Source organism: Gymnoscopelus braueri (genome assembly GCF_963280865.1).
Source record: "Gymnoscopelus braueri genome assembly, chromosome: 22".
NCBI classification, from domain to species: Eukaryota; Metazoa; Chordata; class Actinopteri; order Myctophiformes; family Myctophidae; genus Gymnoscopelus; species Gymnoscopelus braueri.
The window spans coordinates 39,610,708-39,634,514 of NC_137624.1; the positions used below are offsets into that span (position 1 = coordinate 39,610,708).

General features: G+C 42.5%; 1 protein-coding gene across 1 annotated transcript in view; it reads left to right on the top strand.

The window, feature by feature from the left end:
• itga1 (integrin, alpha 1) overlaps positions 1–23,807 on the top strand; it is a 113,806-nt gene that overhangs the window by 65,321 nt on the left and 24,678 nt on the right. The window contains exons 6-15 of the mRNA XM_080418637.1: positions 1,656–1,783; positions 4,881–5,029; positions 5,852–6,002; positions 6,790–6,964; positions 9,981–10,054; positions 15,087–15,234; positions 16,123–16,268; positions 20,494–20,637; positions 21,385–21,639; positions 22,253–22,383. Of these exons, the coding sequence (XP_080274763.1) occupies positions 1,656–1,783; positions 4,881–5,029; positions 5,852–6,002; positions 6,790–6,964; positions 9,981–10,054; positions 15,087–15,234; positions 16,123–16,268; positions 20,494–20,637; positions 21,385–21,639; positions 22,253–22,383 (1,501 nt within the window). The remainder of the gene's footprint in view (positions 1–1,655; positions 1,784–4,880; positions 5,030–5,851; positions 6,003–6,789; positions 6,965–9,980; positions 10,055–15,086; positions 15,235–16,122; positions 16,269–20,493; positions 20,638–21,384; positions 21,640–22,252; positions 22,384–23,807) is intronic.

Here is a 23,807-nt window from a genome sequence, read left to right on the forward strand (position 1 = left end):
CACAATGCGTCGCATTGTGAGCTTGTAGATCGGCTATTTTCAGAAGGTCGTAATGTATATAGGGCTGAAGTGGTTAATGTATGTTTTGTAATAATAATCAAAATCTACAAAGTAACTAGTTACTAAGGTTTTCAAATAATTGTAGTGGAGTAAAAGTACAATATTTGCCTCTGAGATGTAGTGGAGTAGAGGTAAAAGTACTGAAAATTGGAAATACTCCAGTAAAGTAAAAAACACCTCAAAATTGTACTTATAAGTACAGTACGTGAGTAAATGTAGGCTACTTAGTTACTTTACACCACTGTAAATAGCCCTCTCTCTCTCTCTCTCTCTCTCTCTCTCTCTCTCTCTCTCTCTCTCTCTCTCTCTCTCTCTCTCTCTCTCTCTCTCTCAAACACATATAAATACACAGCACACAGACACAGAGTACAGTGTGGAATGCCATAATAATGCAACACACACGTCAGGGGGAAATAGCTGTGGGAGTGGGAGTGTACATACATTAAATGCTAAGGTGGTTTACTGTGTTGAATTAGTGTTAATTGGAGAGCCTTCCATGGTGGGCCCCGCAAACCGTTAAATATGATGAACTGCACAGAGTCTGACCCCTGCTTTCTGTCATGGCTCACATGTCTCTGCTCATTTCCTGTGTCACAACAAACACTGTCCTCCTGACTAATAATAAACTGACAAGTCCTAAAATATATCTTGAAAGGAAGCTGTGACTCAACTGATTTCTGCAGTACCTGCTGTTTAAATAACATGACGTATTATTACAGCACTATCCCAGCTGAGACAACCACATCCACAGCAGGCAGTATATTAAAATAACTTGATTTTGTTACACAGTAAAAATCATCAGGGTTAACACATTCCATGCCAGAGTTTAATCTCATAATGTACTCACCAGTGCCAGCGTTTTATTGTTGTTTTTTAGTTTTTTTCATGTCGCCACAGACCTCGCTAAATAAGTTAAAAGTGCGCGTTCATTTGGTTCTAAACACACAGCGGATCCGTGAGAAACGGCGAGCGAAAACAGTTTCCAAATCCGTGCCGCCATCTTGAAGCTACAGCCGATCAACGGTAAACAGTGATCAGCGAGGAGAAAAACAACAACCAGAGAAAATCGAGTTTTAAACAGGATCCCAGACAGGAAGCGGATACGATCGAAAAAACCGGAACCCGAATAATTCCGTTTCCGACCGGAAACCGGAAACGGAAATGGATCAAAAAAAATCGGAAAGTGCACCTGGGGCACTTAACATGGGAATCGGCGGTTCGCGTAGATCTACGCGACTGGCACGCTGCGGCTTTAAATAGGTTCGCGTAGATCTACGCGACTGGCATGCAATGTGTTAATGTGTACAGTTAAAGGGATATTTCACTTTTTCCCCCTTTTTTTTGGATAATTTTATCGTCTACTCAGGCTTTTGGGAGCACCCCGGACAGTTTTTGTCCGGTTGCTTGATTCAGTATTTACTGTATAATGAGTACTTTCTGCTTTTGGTACTTTAAGTACATTTTGATACCAATACTTTCGTATGTTTACTCAAGCAATTGATTACTGTGGGAATATAATGCTATATTAACTAAATATATCACTTATAGCACCTTTAAACAAACACTTTGTATTTTGCTATGTACTTCTGTTCCAGAATGTAACAATGAGATGGACATTGTCATTGTCCTGGATGGATCTAACAGCATCTACCCCTGGTCCAGTATCGTTGAGTTCCTACTGAAGTTCCTCAAGAACATTGATATTGGACCTAAACTCTCACAGGTCAGCTTCAGATGGATGGATGGATGGATGGATGGATGGATGGATTAGATGCTGAGTTGTGTTTTTTGTGTTACATATTTGATTAGATTAAATTAGTTAATTGGCTGTCGAATTTGGAAGAAAATGCACACCAACAGTACAAATGCATTGGGGGGGGGGGGGGGGGGGTAGCTGAATTGGTATAGTTGCCGCCTGGGAAACAGAAGGTCTCAAATCCAGAACAGAAGGTTCATAAACAGTTCCAACACACACGCACACGCACGCACGCGCCCGCAACCTGTCGCGAATTCACAGGAAAACACACACACACACACACACGGCCGGACCCGCACAAGCGCGCGTCCCGTCGCCGCGTCGTGGACCAGGGACGTGCAGAAGGATTTGGAGAGGCAGGGGCTGGAATTTCAAAAGGGCACTTTTTGGATTTTGTTTCACGGACAATTATCATACTTTTAGGTCCAAAAACCCGAAGAGGTATCACGGCGTGCTTAATGGCCTCAAAGTCACGCACCCAACAAGCTTTGAACTGAGCAGATTGGACATTCCGTTCCAGAGATAATGGCCAAAACATCTTGAAAACGGCCACTTTCGCCGATTTTCGATCGCCGATTTTTGGCCATTGTCGCCCGTTTTTCTTTAATAACACGGGATAGGAAGGTCGTACGGCGACATACTAGATACCTGAGAAAAGTTCACTTTGAGCTGCATCCAACACACCCACTGGCATTTCCGTCAACCTTACCGTTAGGCCGCTATAATTTTTCTTCCTTTTTTATTTTTTTTTCCAGTCTGGAGAGGGCACTTTTTTTAGCGACGGGTAAAAGGGCAGGGGCTCAAGCCCCCTTTCATGTCTATGTGTGCACGTGCATGTCGTGCACGTGCATGTCGTGGACCCACAGCGAACACACACACGCTCCTATTAACGGTTCCAACACACACGCACGTGTGCAACCTGTCGCGAACCCACAGCGAACACGCACACACACACACACACACACACGGCCGGACCCGTCGCACCTGGATTTGAACATTGCGCGTGTGAATCTGCGTGCTTGTGGCATGAAGATGATATCCAAAGTGCCGTCCCTCTCATGAAACGCAGTGTGTGTGGACACGGGCTGTAAATGATAGTCCTTTATACGTTTGCAGCGTTCTCTGTCAGTGCCCTGCGCAATTTGCAGTTTGATCATTCATCCCATAGCTTGGGGCGCTATAACCATTCGCGACGATAGCTCCCATAGGCCAAACTCTGAATCTCCGGTGTTGACATAAAAGCGCTAATAAACAGCTTACATTTTGGGAAAGTTAAAAACGGGCGACGTTATTTGGTGCATATGCTAATGTACAATGGCCGTGTGCAAATTCAGATCAATTGCTCCAGCCATTGAGGAGAACCGGGCAGGACAGAGAGATCCTGACCACAGAGTGGATGTAATGTAGGATACTGTATGTACCAAACATAATAAAGCATGAACCATAGCTATTCATCACAATAGTGTAGCCTATTTAAAAATGTAGGCGAATAAAACTGTTGTTTAATTATAGGTTAAGCCGTATCCGCTGTGTGACTGGGCGGTTTAGGTTTTATTATAGGCTCATTGATCGTACAGTTTTCCAGAGGAGAGCCCATGGAAAGTTCTTCACACCGTACTGTACAGTCCAGTGAGTGTAAGTCACATCTTCCATGGGCTGCTCAACTCCTCTGCCTGCTGGATAAAAGAACACGGTGTCATATTAGAACCAACAGACCCATAACCACAGTCTGGGAGAGAGTGTGTGTGAGCGTGTGCGTGTGCGTGTGTGCACACGTGTGTGTGTGTGTGTGTGTGTGTGTGTGTGTGTGTGTGTGTGTGTGTGTGTGTGTGTGTGTGTGTGTGTGTGTGTGTGTGTGTGTGTGCCCATATTTCGCCGCAGGCTGAAAACCCACCTCTTCAGGAAACACTACCCTTCCTCTCTGCCTGACCTACTTGTTGTTAACTAGTTGTACGAACGCTTGTTTTCTATTGCTGTATTGTTTATTGGATCTTGTTTAGTCGATACACTTAATTGTTTTAGCTCATGCTCATTTGATTTAGCTATTTTGTCTCATCTGTTTAAGGAAATAGGTAGCTGATATATTGCACTTTTACCTTAGCGCTAGGTATACTCTTGGTTGCTTGTTTTTGCAGAAAATGCACTAAAGACTTCTGGTGATTAGTAGTTTTCGTTCCCTACCTATGTTGAATACACTTATTGTAAGTCGCTTTGGATAAAAGCGTCTGCTAAATGACTGTAATGTAATGTAATGTGTGTGTGTGTGTGTGTGTGTGTGTGTGTGTGTGTGTGTGGTGTGTGAGCGTGTGCGTGTGCGTGTGTGCACGTGTGTGTGTGTGTGTGTGTGTGTGTGTGTGTGTGTGTGTGTGTGTGTGTGTGTGTGTGTGTGTGTGTGTGTGTGTGTGTGTGAGCGTGTGCGTGTGCGTGTGTGCGCGTGTGTGTGTGTGTGTGTGTGTGTGTGTGTGTGTGTGTGTGTGTGTTTGTGTGTATTTGCCTTCCAGTTTTCTGAGGATAGAAAGTTGAGGAAGATTCTGGGAAGTGAGTTCAGTTGGTCAGGGATATAAGGTCAAGGATGGTCAGTGATATAAGGCGAGCTCAGTCTTAGGTTTAGGGCTGGGGTTAGGTTACGGTTAGGTTAAAGGTGTGTGTTTGTGTGTGTGTGTGTGTGTGTGCGTGTGTGTGCGTGTGCGCGTGCGTGCGTGTGTGTGTGTGTGACTGGTTGTTAGAGGGTTTCAACAACTTGGGATGCCCAAAAAGGAGGCAAAAAGACTAGCAAAGTATTGCGCCGTCTCTGCTATAATTGGCAGCCGCCATATACGGCAGAGACGCGGCTACTTACTGTATACCCATAGAGTACTGAGTGACATGCTTATTGTATCATGAAGACATAATATGCCATGATTTTGTGAATGTAACCTTACTGCTCCTATAATATGTGTGTCCTTGTGTGCTCTCCTTTATGTGGACATAAATACATTGTTAAAATATGTGTGTGTTTGTGCGTGCGTGTGTGTGTGCGTTTGCGTGTGTGCTTGTGTGTTTGTGTAAAATGTGTGTGTTCTAGGTGGCCATCGTGTCATATGGTGAAAATGTCACCCATCGGGTCAACCTGAGTCAGTTTGACAATACGGAGTCTCTGCTGGAGAAGGTGAAACATCTACCCCAGCAGACCGGATACAAGACCATGACAGCCCTGGGCATCGAAACCGCCAGGTTTTTACACCAGCCTCTTCAACATCACACATCACTGACACAGACAGACAGACAGTGTTGATTTCGTCGACTAAAACTATGACGAAAAATGTTCGGCGACTGCCTTTTTTCACTGACGAAAACAAAATAAAAACTAAGCTATGGTGACTAAAACTAAGACTAAATATAATGACAATTTTGTCAACAAATAAAAACTAGACTAAAATGTTAGAGAGAGACTAGTGGAAAAGAGATCCAGTAGAACTAAAAGACAACTGTGTCATTTTCCGATTTCTTTGACCATTCAAAAATAGCAGATCTACAAGCTCATGAGCTTGTTGATCTGCTTGAAAATGTGCGCAAATCTTTGAATATATATATTTTTTTAAGTGAACATTTGTAACTCAAATCTTTGCTTCTACAACAAATGTCCTCTAAATCTCTAACAGTTTTTGGAAACAACGTATGTTGCTATAATATCAGTGGTTCTTAAAAGCTTTTTCATGTCAAGGACCACCCAAAATTATATGTATTTGACCACGAACCCCCATCTCAAAATATGTTGTTCCAGGTTCCCCCCTGAAGCAAAGATATGAGTTAAAAATGTTCGCTTTAAAATATATATATTCAAAGATTTGCACAAATTTTCAAGATGTTTAAAAAATAGTAGATACAGTAGGTACAAGCTCATAGCACGGCACTTGATGCCGCGCTATGAGCTTGTATATCTGCTATTTTTGACTAGCCAAAGAAATCTAAAAATGACACAGATGCGTTCCCGGTCTTAATGCATTAATGTCCACCAGTTGGGTGACAGTTTCTTCTTTGAATGCCACCGATCAGGAAAGAAGCCTTCACGGTGGAGCGTGGCGCCCGCCCCGGGGTCAAGAAGGTCATGTTGACGGTGACGGACGGAGAGTCACATGACTTCTACAACCTGGACAAGGTCATCGAAGACTGCGACGACGACGACATCGAGAGGTTTGGCATCGCTGTGAGTTTGCATGAACGTTCATACTCGGGTTTTTGTGTGTTGAAGAAACAACAAAAAAATGTTTTTTTTCTCCAACAAATACATCATGCAATCAGAGAGAATTATAATCATAATCATATATGGAATGTATATACATGAACTATATATGGATTTGACAGTCTGTGTGCATACGTGCGTGGGTGCGTATGTTTATCACCTGTTGTTTATCACCTTAATCATACACTGTACACTGACATACTGAACTAATAGTGATTAAATTCATCCAGTTGCTTGCTAGCTCGTTCGTTCGCTAGTTCGTTCGTTCACTCACTCACTCACTCACTCATTTATTCGCTCACTAGCTCACTCACTCGCTCACTCACTCACTCACTCACTCACTCACTTGCTCACTCACTCACTCACTCACTCACTCACTCACTCACTTGCTCACTCACTCCCACACTCACTCACTCACTCACTCGCTCGCTCGCTCGCTCGTTCGTTCGCTCGCTCACAAGTTTTCTAAATCCTAACAAAAAGATTATAGAATCTCAAAATATTTTGTTCCAGGGATCCCCAGAAGCAAAGATTTGAACAACTATTCAAATATTCGCTTTAAAAATATATATATTCAAAGATTTGCACACATTTTCACGATCCAAAAAAAATTGCTGATCTACAAGCTCATAGCACGACACCGGTGCCGTGCTATGAGCTTGTAGATCTGCTATTTTTTAATAGACAAAGAAATCTAAAATGACACAGACCCTGTCTTAATTATAGCCGGTTCATTGTGTGTGTTTTTCAGGTTCTGGGAGATTATAATCGTCAGAACAAGAGCTCAGCAGAGGTGCATAAGTTCATCAAGGAGATCGAGTCCATCTCCTCGCATCCACTAGAAGACCACTTCTTCAATGTGTCCGACGAGGTGGCTCTGTTGACCATCGTAGACGCTCTGGGGAGCAAGATCTTCGCTCTGGAAGGTGCACACACACACACATATGCTCTAGGAGGGGCGTGGCTACCTTGTGATGCTTTGATTGACAAACTACACAACCAATAGCATTAATTCCCCACCCCCGCTCTGGTCCCAACCAATAGCATTCATTTCCGGTTGCATAGGATATATAGCAGTGGTGGAAAGTAACTAAGTACATTTACTCAAGTACTGTTCTTAAGTACAATTTTGAGGTATTTGTACTTTACTTGAGTATTTCCAATTTCCAATACTTTTACTTCTACTCCACTACATCTCAGAGGCAAATATTGTACTTTTACTCCACTACAATTATTTGAAAACTTTAGTTACTAGTTACTTTTCAGATATAAACTATGATATAATGAAACATACATTAACCACTTTAGCCCTATTTTATACATAGGCTATTTGAAAATAGCAGATCTACAAGCTCACAACGCGTCGCATCGCGACGCGTTGTGAGCTTGTAGATCGGCTATTTTCAAATATTTAGTACTTTTACTTTTGGTACTTTAAGTACATTTTGATGCCAATACTTTTGTACTTTTACTCAAGTAATTTTTTTTTTACTTGTAACAGAGTATTTTTATATTGCAGTATTGGTACTTTTACTTAAGTACAGAATTTGAGTACTTTTTCCACCACTGATATATAGAAAGGATGGCTGAAAAATACGCTTCATTTACGGTCTGTAGAAGAGTCTATGGGCGTAGCGCTGTCCATTCTTTTTGAGCGGTGTAACCGCTCCTATAAGAGGGTTTAGGACCCATCCGTGGCGAAAGTTTTTCTTTCCGTCGTGAAAATGTGTCTTTCGCTGTGACGCCATGCTGTGGAAAACACGCCCATAGGCTAAGCTTTGCAGGAGGTGCTGTGATTGGCTAGCGAGACACATGATGAAATTAACTTCAAACTTCGCAGACACGCTGTGATTGGCTAGCGAGACGCATGATGAAATTAATAATAATGTAAACTAGAAAATGTGCTCCTCGGAGCACAAGTCTCCGCCAGCAGACCCGTGCTATTTTAATAGCACGGGTCGTCTTGGTAGAACGGGTCGTCTTGGTAGAATGCGCGTGGTTTTTGGTGTTCTGCAGGGGCGACTGAATATGTAGTGTCTGCATCTAAAAGATGTTCTTCTTGAAGCAATGTGTCATATGGGAGTCGTCGTAATTGAGTGGTTTGTTCAAATGCTTGTCTGTCTTCTTCATCTTCATTGTCTTGAACAGTTTCAGCAGTTGATTGGTGTGTTTGATCTATGTCAGTTTTCTCTAGTGCTACATAATGTATTTGATCAAGGCGGCCAATTGTTACAGTATTAAGACTTTGTTGTGGGATCAATTCAACTCTATAGTCCTCTTCTGTGTTACTGTTGTAGATGAGTATGCTTTCTTAGCTTTGGCCTTCTGCGCCTTTGCTTGACCAATGTTAGGTGTTCTCAAGAGGGACACACACACGCACGGACGGGTGATTTGTACTGGAAGGTACTGTTCCAATCAAGACTGATTGATCCTGTCTTACCTCACTTCAAAAGTCATAAATGGCCTTTTGAAGTGACACACCTATTTATAGGATTTTATTTCGTCATGCGTCCCTCTAGCCAATCAAAGGCATTGGTGTCAACATATTGACACGTGTCACGTGGAGCTTGACCAATGTTAGCTTGGCTAGGGGCCATGCTAACACACGGCGGGACGAAGCGAAAACATACTCTTAATTTCATTCCTTCTCTCTGTTTCTTAGCTTTGGCCTTCTGCGCCTTTGCGTCTTCATCAGGTTTCAGATGCTCATTTGCTGCTTCTTTAGTTTGCATAATGGGAGTTAGTTACATTGTGTGATCTCAGCCTCCTATTTATATATTTATATTACATATTGTGATGTCACGTAAAACTGACCAATGTTAGGTGTTCTCAGAGGAACACACACACGCACGGACGGGTGATTTGTACTGCAAGGTACTGTTGGTAGAATGTGCGTGGTTTTTGGTGTTCTGCAGGGGCGACTGAATATGTAGTGTTTGCATCTAAAGAATGTTCTTCTTGAAGCAATGTGTCATATGGGAGTGGTCGTAATTGACTGGTTTGTTCAAATACTTGTCTGTCTTCTTCATCTTCATTGTTGTCTTGAACAGTTTCAGCAGTTGATTGGTGTGTTTGATCTATGTCAGTTTTCTCTAGTGCTACATAATGTATTTGATCAAGGTGGCCAATTGTTACAGTATTAAGACTTCGGCCTTGTTGTTGTGGGATCAATTCAACTCTATAGTCCTCTTCTGTGTTACTGTTGTAGATGAGTATGCTTTCTTAGCTTTGGCCTTCTGCGCCTTTGCTTGACCAATGTTAGGTGTTCTCAGAGGGACACACACACGCACGGACGGGTGATTTGGACTGGAAGGTACTGTTCCAATCAAGACTGATTGATCCTGTCTTACCTCACTTAAAAAATGTAAACGGCTTTTTGAAGTGACACACCTATTTATAGGATTTTATTTCGTCATGCGTCCCTCTAGCCAATCAAAGGCATTGGTGTCAACATATTGACACGTGTCACGTGGAGCTTGACCAATGTTAGCTTGGCTAACAATGTTTGCTCACACACGGCGGGACGAAGCGAAAACATACTCTCCACCTACGGCGGAGACAAAAATGTAAGCACGTCACTTCGCAGGACGTGCTGTGATTGGCTACCGAGATGCATGATGAAATTAATAACTCATAAATAGCACCGCTCACTTCACACTGGGTGTGATTTTTTTATTTACAGTCTATGGTGTATACATTTTTCATACACTATAATTTTATACAATAGCATTACGGCCTGCTCTATATCTGTCTCCTGATTACTGAAAGAAAGAAAGAAAAAATCCTTGATCTACAGGAATGCCGTAACAAAAACACAAGCATGCTATAAAACAATGGCTCTATCATTCTTGCACCGTACATAGCATTGTGCATATTATGCAAACACTGTTGACGTGATGAAATAGTAACACAGATCAAACATAAATCTCTCTTCTCTTCCAGCTACATCTGGTAACTACACTTCATCCTTTGAGCTAGAGATGTCTCAGGCTGGATTCAGCGCACATGCCTCTAAAGTAAGTCAACTTCCCAGAACTTCATGACAGCCATTTGATTTCTGTGTTTATACTAGTATCTGAGGCATGGCCATGCAGCTCTGTAATCACCGGAAATAAAGTGAACTTTGATTTAAGGTTGATCAGCAAGAATTCTGTAACAAATATACAAGCATGCTACAGCAGTGGTTCTCAACCTTTTCAGGTCGTGACCCCCAAAATAATCATACTTGAATTGGGGACCCCCCACCCTGACAAGCACTTAGTTTGACTCTGTCTCACAGATACGTTTTCAACATTTTTGCCTCTTTTTGTCAATTTGTCAATTTGGCCAATGTTTGACCAGTTTTTATAGTATAGTTTGTTGATTACTTTTGATGCAGTAATGGCCTTTTTCTTTTCTTTCTTTATTTTTGTTTGAGGTATTAAAAAGGTCTTAAAAATCCTTAAATTGTCACTTCACTGTCATCTGGGGACCCCCACAAAAACATGCGAGGATCCCCCTGGGGGTGCGGACCCACAGGTTGAGAACCACTGTGCTACAGTATAAAACAATGGAGCTGCTATCTGTGATCTAAAATAAATAATTAGACCTATTTGATCCCACGGGGGGAAATTCAGTGTTCAGCTTCACCCAAGTTGTGAGACTTGAGCGTTAGAGGGGGGGAGCAGTTAGGGTTTAAGTGTCTTGCTCAGGGCCACCTAGACAGATTACCGTGGCCCGAACCCGGGATATTTTGTTTCCCAGGCGGCCGGTCTCTGTACCCATTCGGTTATGATGGCCCACCCCTAACATTGAGATGGTCACAGTGTTATTATGTTCTGTACAAGTCATTGAACGGGGCTTAGTGATGGATCTAGGATTACTGACTGTTTTATCTGTAGGGGATCAGTTTATAGGGTAATTCAGGCCGCGGGCCAACCCAACGTTGTCATGCTTAAATGTACGTATGTATGCTCCGTCAATCCGTCATACTACTGTGTTGTGCGCCGAATTTATAGTCAACCGATTAACTCTGTTGTTAAATCCAGCTTTTATCAGCTGAGGCTTTTGGCCAAAGTCAAGTCTGCTGTAACCTTTCTGATTTTGAACGTCTTATCCATGCTTTTATCTCAACCCGACTCGACTACTGTAATGCACTTTATGTTGGTGTTAGCCAAGCCTGCTTGTCACGACTACAGTTAGTCCAAAACGCGACCGCTCGCCTCTTTAACAGGGGCACGGAAGTATGATCACTTCTCCCCGATTCTTGCTTCCTACACTGGCTCCCTGTTCGCTACAGGATTCAGTTTGAGACTTTAATATTTGTTTTTAAGTCTTTAAATGGGTTGGCACCATTGTACATATCGGAGCTTCTACCTCCCAATAACTCTACAAGGGTCTAGAGGTCTACTGACCAGTCACTCCATAAGGTCCCACCAACAAAGCTGAAGACCCGGGGAGATGATTTTCCGCTGTAGCGCCCAAACTGTGGAACGAGCTTCCACCCCATGTTAGAGCGTCTCAAACACTGCCTGTGTTTAAATCACGTTTGAAAACTCACTTGTACTTCTTGGCGTTCGAAAATTCAGTGTTTCCACTAGGCATTGTTGCGAACGCAGCGGAAGGAGGCGCGCCTTCGGCCTTTTTTTGTGAATTTGTATTTTTCTAAGATGCTCCTTTTAACGCAGATTTTGGTATTTAAAAAAAATAATAATATTGGTTACTTTTTTTTTTATATATTTTTTTCATATTTATTTTACTTTTTTTGCGTTCGCGCGTCTTACTTGTGTCTATACAGTATGTTGTCCTGTTTAGTGTGTATTGTTTTGCTCTTGTATATTTTAGTATTTATTTTGTTACTGAGCGTACAGCACTTTGGTTCAACACTGTTGTTTTAAACGTGCTCTATAAATAAAGTGGATTGGATTGGATTGAACCTAGAAGCTCACAACACCTCACAGGAGCTTGTAGAACGTCAATTATTTGCGCACAACACCATTACATAACAAAGTATAAATCTGGTTCAAGTCGTTTTTTTTGTCTCATTGCAAATCTAAACAGGGCTTAAGAGGGACCATAATATATATATATATATTATGTGTTTGTATGCATTTGCGTGCATATTATGCACTCAAGCAATGAACCAATGTGTTTGATCGTCACCCACTCTGATGTTTCACCCACTGTGACTCTGAAGAATGTTCGGCATATTCAAACAGCCTTTCTTTCCTTCCTCCTCCTCACACTCTGTCAGACTTGTGACAGCGTGTGTGTGTGTGTGTGTGTGTGTGTGTGTGTGTGTGTGTGTGTGTGTGTGTGCGTGTGTGTGTGACAGAGAGGATGAGGTGGGTGTTCAGTCTTTTTCACGATACCAAAAAACAACTTGTTTTCTTTTTCCCTAGAATTCACTCATCAGGTATTTCCTGTGTCTCTGAAAGAACAAACAGTCTCCTTTATCATGCTCATCCTGGCTCTTGACTCATTTGTCACCCCCCCCCCTCATTACCCTCCTCTCCTGTAAACACAGTCGTCACAGTGTCACCCCCCCTCATTACCCTCCTCTCCTGTAAACACAGTGGTCACAGTACACTCACCAGTCCGTCTCCAAACGGTTTCGCTCCGCTAGAGACTGAGGACAATCTCCCAGCTTCCGTTGCTAAAATTGGGTGTAAGCGATTAGAGAGTTGAAAATAAAACTGCATTGCAGAACCAATGCGATGTCTTTAGTGTGGTCCTTCATATTGGGGGCAGTGACAGGCTTTGTTTACAAAGCAATGGCCATAAGTTGGAACTTTTCTGGTGTCTAAGTTGGAGCGTTGATTCACTGACAGAGAATTACAAGCATAATGGCTGCCAAGTGCGGTCAATCACGGCACTTCTTTCCTATTGGTTGATGCCTGTTCAAAGTTCACCAACATTGAACTCCAAGCTTCACACGCATTTGGACTTCTCACGCATCAAAGCCAATCAATGCACCGCAACCAGATGCTCCGCCCCTTTGCTACCATAGAATGGAAGTGAAAGGGGAAGCTGACGCCTATGTGTGACCGTGCGTGCCTCAATGGAGCTTTATAATCACTTACACCTTACACTTACAGTAGTTAACCTGATTCCCACATCGCAAGCTTGAGAGTTCCCTCCAGAATAGGGTTCATGTGTTTAAGACATTACAGGTACATAGCTCTTTTATCCAAAGTGCATTACTAACACACACACACACACACACACACACACACACACCAACGGCGGAAGAAACCATGCACTACACCGACCTGCTCAGGAGGACCAGTTATGGGGGTTCAGTGTCTTGCTCATTCTGCATAATGAGTACTTTCTACTTTTGGTACTTTAAGTACATTTTTATACCAACTACTTTTGTACTTTTACTCAAGTAAATTTGAATTCCGGACTTTTACCTGTAACAGAGTATTTCTACATTGCAGTATTGGTACTTTAAATACAATATTTTAGTACTTTTTCCACCACTGAACATTGGTGAACTTTGACCAGGCATCAACCAATAGGAAAGAAGTGCCGTGATTGACCCCACTTGACAGCCATTATGCTTGTAATTTTCTGTCTGAATCAACACTCCAACTTAAGTCAAACTAAACTACACACCAGAAAACCGTCTCTCCTGTCGGCACAGCTCACAGCTCACAGCTCACAGCTCACAAGCCCCTCAAGACAACATGGGAAATTGATGCTATACGGTGCATATGAAGCACATGTGTGACTGTGACCTTATATGCTTCCTTGTGCACCAGGGTCATGTGCCGAAAATAGCCGGCCTATATAAGGTCACAATCACTTAGATCTTGAGCTTGTAGATCTACTATTTTTGGGGCGTGACACAATCCCAAACTGAAAAAGGCTGTGCCTGCTGTCCAGCTATAAACCCGAGCCTTTTGAACCCCCTGGAAACACAATCAAGGGAAAGGAATACTTTCTTGCTTCATTGTGAGATAGACAATCCATACCACTTCCTACATGAACCCTCCCCTTCCCCTTCCTGCTGCAGAATCTTTATTCATAAACCAGACACAGGAAGATGGTTTTATATTATTGTCTTTTTCAGCTGTCCCGCACAATTGACATTCTGTCATTTGTCCAGATGCTTTTGATATTCTTTTCTTAGCGAGTTATGCCACTAGGGGGCGCATATCCAGTCTGATCCTATCTGAGTGCACTTTATAAGGTTCCCAAATGGAACCTTACTGTATATACCAAGTACACTCAGATGGGCTGCAATTCATAGCTTTGAAGTCCTACCTGGGGAACATTTTATTCACTATACACAAAGTTATGGATTGCTTTACATCATCACAGCGTTTTCAATGGACCCAAATGAACCCAATAGGGTCCATTGTCCTCAGTTCTCAGAGTTAACTGAACATTGGTGTGAATGTATCAGTGTTGATTTTAACAGCACATTTTGATTTAGTTTTAGTCATAGTCTTTTGAATAAAATTCCATTTAGTTTTAGTCATATTTTAGTCATCTGAAATGTTTTACTGTTAGTCTAGTTTTAGTGGACTAAATATCATAAGATTATAGTCGACTAAATCTACAGTTGATTTAGTCTACTAAAATGTATTTTGGCGGTGCCTTGATGGCGTCTTGATGGCGTCTTGATGGCTGATTTTACTCTTGGTTGCCTGCTGAAAATAGCAGATCTACAAGCTCGTTGTGAGCTTGTAGATCTGCTGTTTTCAGAGCGCAACACCCGAGCGCAGCCAAACATAAAATGACTTCTACTTCTACTGGATCTCTTCTCCACTAGATCCCTCACTAACATTTTGGTCTAGTTTTTATTTGTTGACGAAATTGTCAATATATTTAGTCTTAGTTTTAGTCGTCATAGCTTAGTTTTTATTTCGTTTTCGTCAGTGAAAAAAGGTGGTTTTAGTCGGCGAAATCAACACTGATATGTATTGTGTGTGCATTGTGTCCTGTAGGAAGGGGTGCTCCTGGGGGCAGTAGGTGTATAATGTGTGTGTATTGTGTCCTGTAGGAAGGGGTGCTCCTGGGGGCAGTAGGTGTATAATGTGTGTGTATTGTGTCCTGTAGGATGGGGTGCTCCTGGGGGCAGTAGGTGCATATGACTGGAATGGGACGGTGGTGCTGCAGACTGCAGGAGGAACTCTGGTTCCTGACAAGACAACATTCTATGACCCCAACACTGAGGAAGGATATGAAGGACTGGCTGCATACACTGGTATGAGTTCATGTGTCTGTCTGTCTGTCTGTCTGTCTGTCTGTCTGTCTGTCTGTCTGTCTGTCTGTCTGTCTGTCTGTCTGTCTGTCTGTCTGTCTGTCTGTCTCTCGGTCTCTCGGTCTCTCTCTCTCTCTCTCTCTCTCTCTCTCTCTCTCTCTCTCTCTCTCTCTCTCTCTCTCTCTCTCTCTCTCTCTCTCTCTGTCTCTCTCTGTTTCTCTGTCTCTCTGTCTGTCATCTAAGTTCAGCCACTTTCCATCACATCTGATGTATGAGGCTGTGTAGAGACAGTTCAAAGACTTCATTTCACAGAGCGTCTCACTGCAGACACTACAGCCTTTGACGACATGGTGTGTGTTGTGCGTGTGTGTGTTCCTCCACAGTCAATAAGTGTTTTATAGTTTCCTCCACGCAATGGGATTTAAACGCTCGCAAAGCCGTTAAAAATAACCCACTAATAGAACCAAAATGTGCCTTCCCACCACAATCATCTGTGTGTGTGTGTGCCTGTGTGTGCGTGTGCGTGTGCGTGTGCGTGTGCGTGTGTGTGTGTGTGTGTGTGTGTGTGTGTGTGTGTGTGTGTGTGTGTGTGTGTGTGTGTGTGTGTGTGTGTGTGTGTGTGTGTGTGAGTGCCTGTGTGTGCGTGTGTGTGTGTGTGTGTGTGTGTGTGTGTGTGTGTGTGTGCGTGTGCGTGTGAGCACTTGTGCCTGTGCCTGTGTGTGTGTGTGCACGTGTGTGTGTGTGTGTGTGTGTGCACCGTGCATGTGCGCACACACATGTTTACAGCATTTTATGTGACCTCTGCCTGACTACATGTGTGTGTGTGTGTGTGTGTGTGTGTGTGTGTGTGTGTGTGTGTGTGTGTGTGTGTGTGTGTGTGTTTCTCTGCAGGCTATGACGTCCAGTCTGCCTCCACTCCTGATGGCGTGTTGTACATCACGGGAGCGCCGCGGTACAACCACACAGGACGAGTCATCATCTACCGTCAGGACGAAAATAATCACATCACTGTCTCACAAATACTCAAAGGAGAGCAGGTCAGTGATGTTCATGGAGACACCAAGCAGTGGTGGAAAAAGTATCAACATTTTTACTTAAAGGGTCTACACCATGAAAATCACTTTTTTCTTGTTTTTTTGTATTTTTTTGGGGTCCCCAGTGTCTCTTGTACCCCAAAAAAATTTTTTTTTAATTCAGTCATTCCTTCTCATTTCATGGATTTCCAGAATGGGCGTGTCTGAACAGGCGATCTCAGAATGGAAATGTTTATGATGTCACAAACATTAATGATGGCAAACCCGATGTTAAATGAAAAGTGCCCGAATCGCTCCGAAACTTTTTCTACCCCCCCTAAGTGGGGGTCTACGAACAAATACTTCGGGCTCGGATTTTGGCTCCGCCCCCCGGAAGTGGGTGAAACAGGCACCTCAAACACTTGGTGGAATTGTTCAAAAATGTTCAAAGTGTTTTTTTTTTCGATTTTGTATTTTTCTTAGATGCTTCTTTTTATGCAGAATTTTTCAAATCTTTATTTCTTTTTAAATAATTTTTTTAAATATTTTTTTTTATTAACAGACAGAATTGCTCAGTAGCCCCCCCCTGCACAATAGGACGTTTTGGTATTGCAGCTGAAAGTGCTGTATAAGCCAGAGACAATTGACTTGGGATGAGTATATCTGAGTGATGATTTAGGCTCAAACCTTTTGAAAAAGGTTTGAGGGACATACACCATGATATTAAATATCAAATATTTTTTTTAAATTCATGGTGTAGCTCCTTTAAGTAAAAGTATCAATACTGCAATGTAGAAGTACTCTGTTACAAGGAAAAGTCCGGAATAAAACATTTACTTGAGTAAAAGTACAAAAGTATTGGTATCAAAATGTACTTCAAGTACCAAAAAAAAAGTTTTCACGTTTATAAAATGTAAAAAAAAAAATGAAAATAGCAAGCTCACAATGTGTCGCATTTCATTCCCCATTCCAATGTTTTCCTGCTCTATACATTACAGTTCTCTTACAGCACATTAGTTCTTGGTATTAAAGCTGGAGTAAAGTGACCACCCATAGCCATGTCTAGTATTGGTGGGTTGTATCTGTAACAGCACATGTGCAGGTTTACCAGTATGACAGATGTTAGACAGAAATGTCACACAAGGCTACAAGCCAACCTTTGATCCACTCTCATCCAAGACAGTGCAGCATGCATCCACTCAACACTACTCCTCCCAGAGCAGCGCAGAGCGAGGCGTGCTGCTCTGTTCTGAGGAGTGAGCTGAAGTTTGTCCAATCCTTTTCTGAAGCACTGGACCAAATTGTTGGGCAATAAACAAGACTGTAATAATCAAGTTTAGTAGGGGGTCCTACACATTATAAAGGCATAAACACACTGTAAACAAATTAAAGGTAAGGGGCACGGTGGCGCAGTCGGTAGCGCTGTCGCCTCACAGCTAGAAGGTCCTGGGTTCGATTCCCGCAGGGGACGCTGTGGGTGCTGGGGGCGTGTTCTCTTCTCCGCGTCATCAGTGCCCATACCCTAGGTGGGGTTGGCGAAAGGGCCTTTCTGTGTGGAGTTTGCATGTTCTCCCCGTGTCTCCTAGGGTAGGTACCCTCACAAAAACATGCAGTAATCCTGGTCACTATACTGCCTCCCCCTGGCCAGCCGGGGCGCCTGATGGAGGGGAAGGGAACTGGTTGGAATTACGTGTTCCTTCACGCGCTACGTCCAACCAGGGAAACTCTCCCCTGTCAGGTGACAATAAGGTCAGTTGGCTCTCATGCATTGAAGGAGGCATGAGCTCGGCCCTGGCCTCCCCAGGTTGGCAGAGGGAAGGTAGTGCCCAGGATTACATAGACAATTGGCACTGGGTGTAAAAAATAGGGTTACAAAATCGTGGGATAAAAATTTAAGGAAAAAAAAACAAATTAACACATTGGGTGCCAGAGGTTTATTAAAATATTATACGTTGAGTGCCTGCATTTCTTCCATCCACTTGCGTTATACGTTTCGTGCTGCAGAAGCCCCGACGCGGAAGTGCATGTAAACAAAGCGTGCGTGCGAGACGGCGGAGGGTCCCGACTAACGCCTGGAACAATAATATTTCCAACGCGATCCTCCATTGCAGCGTGATCGCCGATCGGAAACGGCTCGTTTCCACCACATTAAAAAGAAATGGAGATATTAAGCTTTTAGTCAAGGAGATAACATTGAAAACGCCGACCGGAAGGATTTTTGACATGGAGCCTCATCCAGCCTCTTCTTCTCAGAAACTCCTTGGGTGATGTCAAAGTTTCGTTTTAGCGCCCCACGTGGGCCACTCGTATAAAAATAGAATTGGGTCAAAAACGGTCCGGACCGTTTTCGGCACTTCTCGTTTGGACCCTCAAAAACGGTCCGGACCGTTTTTGGCATTCAATGTGTTAAAGGTAGGGTAAGTGATTTACTTTGGTTAAAATAAGTGTTAAATAGCTCTATATTCTGATAGTACTCATTGCTATAGAGTGTTTGTTCAGTAAAAGGAGTCTCCCATGTCTCTCCAGCTCTTTATTAAACAGAAAATGCATTTTCAGTGCTCTCTCCTGATTGGCTTAAATGTTGTCACCTACCTGAAAATGTACGTATATTCTGTTTACTAAAGAGCTGGAGAGACCCCTGTGACCGAACAAACGCTCTGTAGCAATGATTACTATCAGATTATAGTACTTTAACCTTTTTAACAAAAACAAAAAGAATTTTACCAAACATTATCACTTACCCTACCTTTAACACTAGACATGCTGTTGATCATACATGTAGCAAAGTAGTGAGGTACAGTAGTGTTACATGCTTTGTTGATGTCTCTTCACCATTTGGCCAATCTGGGAACCCAAAGCCAAATGAGAATGAAAAACAGCGCCCTGTGCTGTTTGTACTATCTCATGTTGGCTCTGGGACAATGACGACGCAGCACACGTGCGCAAAGGAAACCGGGGTTTTAGTCTGCCCTCACGCTCCACTTCCGGGTGGTGCCACTATGTTTTCATTCCCACTAACAATATTTCTACACGGAACACTAACACCACTTCTCCCAGAGAACATGGATCGTTTTGGTTATAAGCCCACTTGTTTCTATGATGAAAGAGCAAGTTAAAATGTGAATATCTTTCCGTGGTTTTGTCTGCTCCAAGGACGCTATTGTTAAATTAGTTTCGGCTTGTTTCGAGTAGGGAAGGATCAGCGGACACGTAAATCCCGCCCACTACATTTGATTGGGTAAAGCGCGGCCTGCTTCCTGATCTGAAGGCACGCCCACGCCCACACAGTGCGTACACGTTATGACGAACCTTCATGACAGATTCCAACGCAGAGCAGAATCTGTTCTTGAGAGATTACCATTTGGCTGATGTTGGCAGATGATCTTGTGACTTTTATAGATTGGCTCCTACGTTGGCAGTGTGCTGCAGACAGTGGATGTGGACATGGACTCAAGGCTGTCACGATTATGACATTTTTACGTGACGATTAATTGTCACTCAAACAATTACGATTAATGATTTAATTGCGTTTCTGTTTTGGGACATTATGAATAGAAATGACATTTCTGTTTTAGGCTTTTAGCCTTCGTAAACAAAAGTTGTACAGGGCAGATATGACAAATAACACCTATTTAATTACTTCATACTAACTAAACATTAATAGTGGAAATAGCCGATCTGCAAGCTTGTAGATCTGCTGTTTCCACAAATTTTGAATTCTTTGGAAAATATATGAAGATTTTTTAACATGCAAATGCTTATGACGGTTATGACGATTATGCAAAAAAGAATTGCGATTATCTCAACTAATTGTGATTAGGCCAGGGGTCCGGGACCCCTAGGGGGTCCTCAGAGTTACTACAGGGGGTCCGCCAAATCTTTGTGTGATATGATTTTTTTTTTACATTAACCACTTGAACCCTAGCATCCCTTTTTCTGAGGAGAACTTTAGCCAAGAATCGCAGATCTACAAGCTCACAACGCCTCGCGCTGCGAGGCGTTGTGAGCTTGTAGATCGGCAATTTTTGGCAAAGAGGTATAGGTGAAGAGGGTAAAAAGAGCAGACCTAGTAAACAAAAAAAGTTTACTCTAAAACACAATTTTATACAATATAGAGGGGGTCCCTGCTTCATCTCTCTCTCTCAGCTAGGGGGTCCTTGGCCTGAAAACGTTGAAGACCCCTGGATTAGGTGATTATATAATGATTGTGACAGGCCTACATGGACTCACACACAGATTCATTTTATAGATCGGCTCCTACTTTGGCAGCGTGCTGCAGACAGTGGACGTGGACATGGACTCATACACAGATCTATTGCTGGTGGGATCCCCCATGTACATGGGCTCAGAACGGGACGAACAGGGACAAGTCTACGTCTACAAACTCAACGAGGTACGTGTGCGTGTGCGCGCGCGCGTGTGTGCGTTTGTGTGTGTGTGTGTGTGTGTGTGTGTGTGTGTGTGCGCGTTTGTGTGCGTGTGTGTGCAGTGGTGGAAAGTAACTAAGTACATTTACTTAAGTACTGTACTTAAGTACAATTTTGAGGTATTTGAACTTTACTTGAGTATTTCCAATTTCCAATACTTTTACTTCTACTCCACTACATCTCAGAGGCAAATATTGTACTTTTACTCCACTACAATTATTTGAAAACTTTAGTTACTAGTTACTTTTCAGATATAAACTATGATATAATGAAACATACATTAACCACTTTAGCCCTATTTTATACCTAGGCTATTTGAAAATAGAAGATCTACAAGCTCACAACGCGTCGCATCGCGACGCGTTGTGAGCTTGTAGATCGGCTATTTTCAAATATTTAGTACTTTTACTTTTGGTACTTTAAGTACATTTTGATGCCAATACTTTTGTACTTTTACTCAAGTAAATTTTTAATTTTGGATTTTTACTTGTAACAGAGTATTTTTATATTGCAGTATTGGTACTTTTACTTAAGTACAGAATTTGAGTACTTTTTCCACCACTGTGTGTGTGTGCGTGTGTGTGCGTGTGTGTGTGTGCGTGTGTGTGTGTGTGTGTGCATGCACGCATTCTTGTGTGTGTCGGCATCTCCTTTCAATTACTTCCTTTTGGTTCATTTTTTATTTGGTTTAATTTTCTTTCCTATTTAACCAGGAGGGCCAGTTTGAGCACCAGTTCACCCTAAAGCCTGTCAATCAATCCTGTTGCACCGCCCACTCCTCTAGTTGTACCAATAAGAATGAGCCGTGTGGCGCCCGCTTCGGTACGGCCATCGCCGCCGTAACCGATCTCAACCTGGACGGCTTTAACGACGTGGCGATCGGCGCGCCGTTCGAGAACGACCACAGGGGGGCGGTTTACATCTACCACGGGTCAGAGAGCAGGTCGCTCAAAGAGAAAGTTGTGCAGGTAAGACCGAATATGTTGTTCTGTGCATACACAGTGGTGGAAAAAGTACTCACATTTTTTACTTAAGTAAAAGTATCAATACTGCAATGTAAAAAAGACTCTGTTACAAGTAAAAGTCTGAAATAAAAAAATTACTTGAGTAAAAGTACAATTGGTATTGGTATCAAAAGGCACTTAAAGTACCAAAAGTAGAAAGTACTCATTGTGTATAGAATGTCCTATTTCACAAGTTTTCAAATGTATAAAATGTATAAAAATCCTTTGAAAATAACAGATCTACAAGCTCACAAGGCATCACATCGCGACGCACTGTGAGCTTGTAGATCGGCTATTTTCATATGGCCGAAACGTATATAGGACTGAAGTGTGTAATTTTTTAATAATAATCAAAATCTACAAAGTAACTAGTAACTAAAGTTTTCAACTAATTGTTGTGGAGTCAAAGTACAATATTTGCCTCTGAGGAGTGGAGTAGAAGTAAAATTATAGACAATTGGAAATACTCCAGTAAGTAAAAGTACCTCAAAACTGTAATTAAGTACAGTACTTGAGTAAATGTACTCAGTTACTTGACACCACTGGTGATACCTGTGTTTACCTCATGTTCTTTCAGCATATCCCAGCAGGAGGGGATGGAGAGAAGATGAAATTCTTCGGTCAGTCGATCCACGGTGTCATGGATCTAAACGGAGATGGAATCACTGATGTCACCATAGGAGGGCTAGGAGGGGCTTCACTGTTCTGGTGAGGAATCTTCTGCTTTCTCTGTCGGACACACTCACTGCTACTGTAGTAATAAATAAATAAAAAGTGAGTTACCGGTACATTGTCTTAACCACTTAAGCACTATATACTTGGTGGTACAACAAATAGTGGTACAACAGTAGACGATGCATTTGTGAGCTTGTAAACCTGATGCCAGGGTTAATGTGGCTAATAATATATATTTTTCATTAACTTGTGATATAACCAAACATGAATACCGTATCAAAACACATCAGACAGTATACATTTCCCCAAAGTAAATGCATTTAATTCAGTCTGACAAGAAGCTGTGATAATACCCATAAACCCTGAAGAAGGCAGTTAGTTACCTGCCGAAACGTTTGTTTCTTTTTACTCTGCGTCCAAAAATAAAGTATTGGCACTTTAGCTACCAGTGTGTGCGGTAGAGTTCTCAAATTCTGCCCGAACCCGACCCCACCCGACACGACACAGCGTTTTCGGGCCGGGCGGGCAGTGGATGTGTTAGATGCAGCTCAGAGTGAACTTTACTTAGGCATCTAGTTTGTCACCGTACGACCTTCCTAGCCCGTGTTATTAAATAAAAACGGGTGGTCAAAACTCTATCGAAAATCGGTGATCGAAAATCGGTTAAAGTGGACGTTTTCAAGATGTTTTGGCCATTATCTCTGGAACAGAAGGTCCAATCTGCTCAGTTCAAAGCTTGTTGGATGCGTGACTTTGAAGACATTAAGCACTTTTTTTGTGTTTCTCGGGTTGGGCCTAAAAGTATGGTAATTGTTCGGCCGAGTAGAGCCCAGTTAAGAACTCTAGTGTGCGGCCACCTTCTTGTCTCTTGAAGACCACTATTTAGATTATTCTGCTGTGGGCTGGTCCCACTACAAGGACTTTGGTGTGCGTAGCATTCTCGTGCACAGAGGAAGCATTGATAAAACATATCCGCACCACCGGACATAAATATGAATGACCAGAGGCGTGGATCCCCCCCCCCTGACATGGTCTCATATAACTCTTGTCATCTTTGTCCAGTTTGGATTGTTGTAGTCCAGTTTATACAGCTGTATGTATGTCTCCCCTCTGGGCCGGCGGGAATCGAATCTACCGGAGCCTAATGATGTCTCTGCTAACCCATTAAGACCGGGAACGCATCTGTGACATTTTAAGATGTCTTTGGCTATTCAAAAATAACAGATCTACAAGCTAGAGTGCCACGTTATGAGCTTGTAGATCTGCTATTTTTGAAAAATCATGAACATTTGTGCAAATATTTGAATATATATATTTTTAAAAGTGTTTTCTTTTTTTACTCAAATCTTTGCTTCTGGGGGGTCCCTGGAACAACACATTTTGAGATGGGGGTCCGCGGCCAAATACATATAATGATGGGGTCCTTGACATGAAAACGTTAACCTTAAACCACCGAT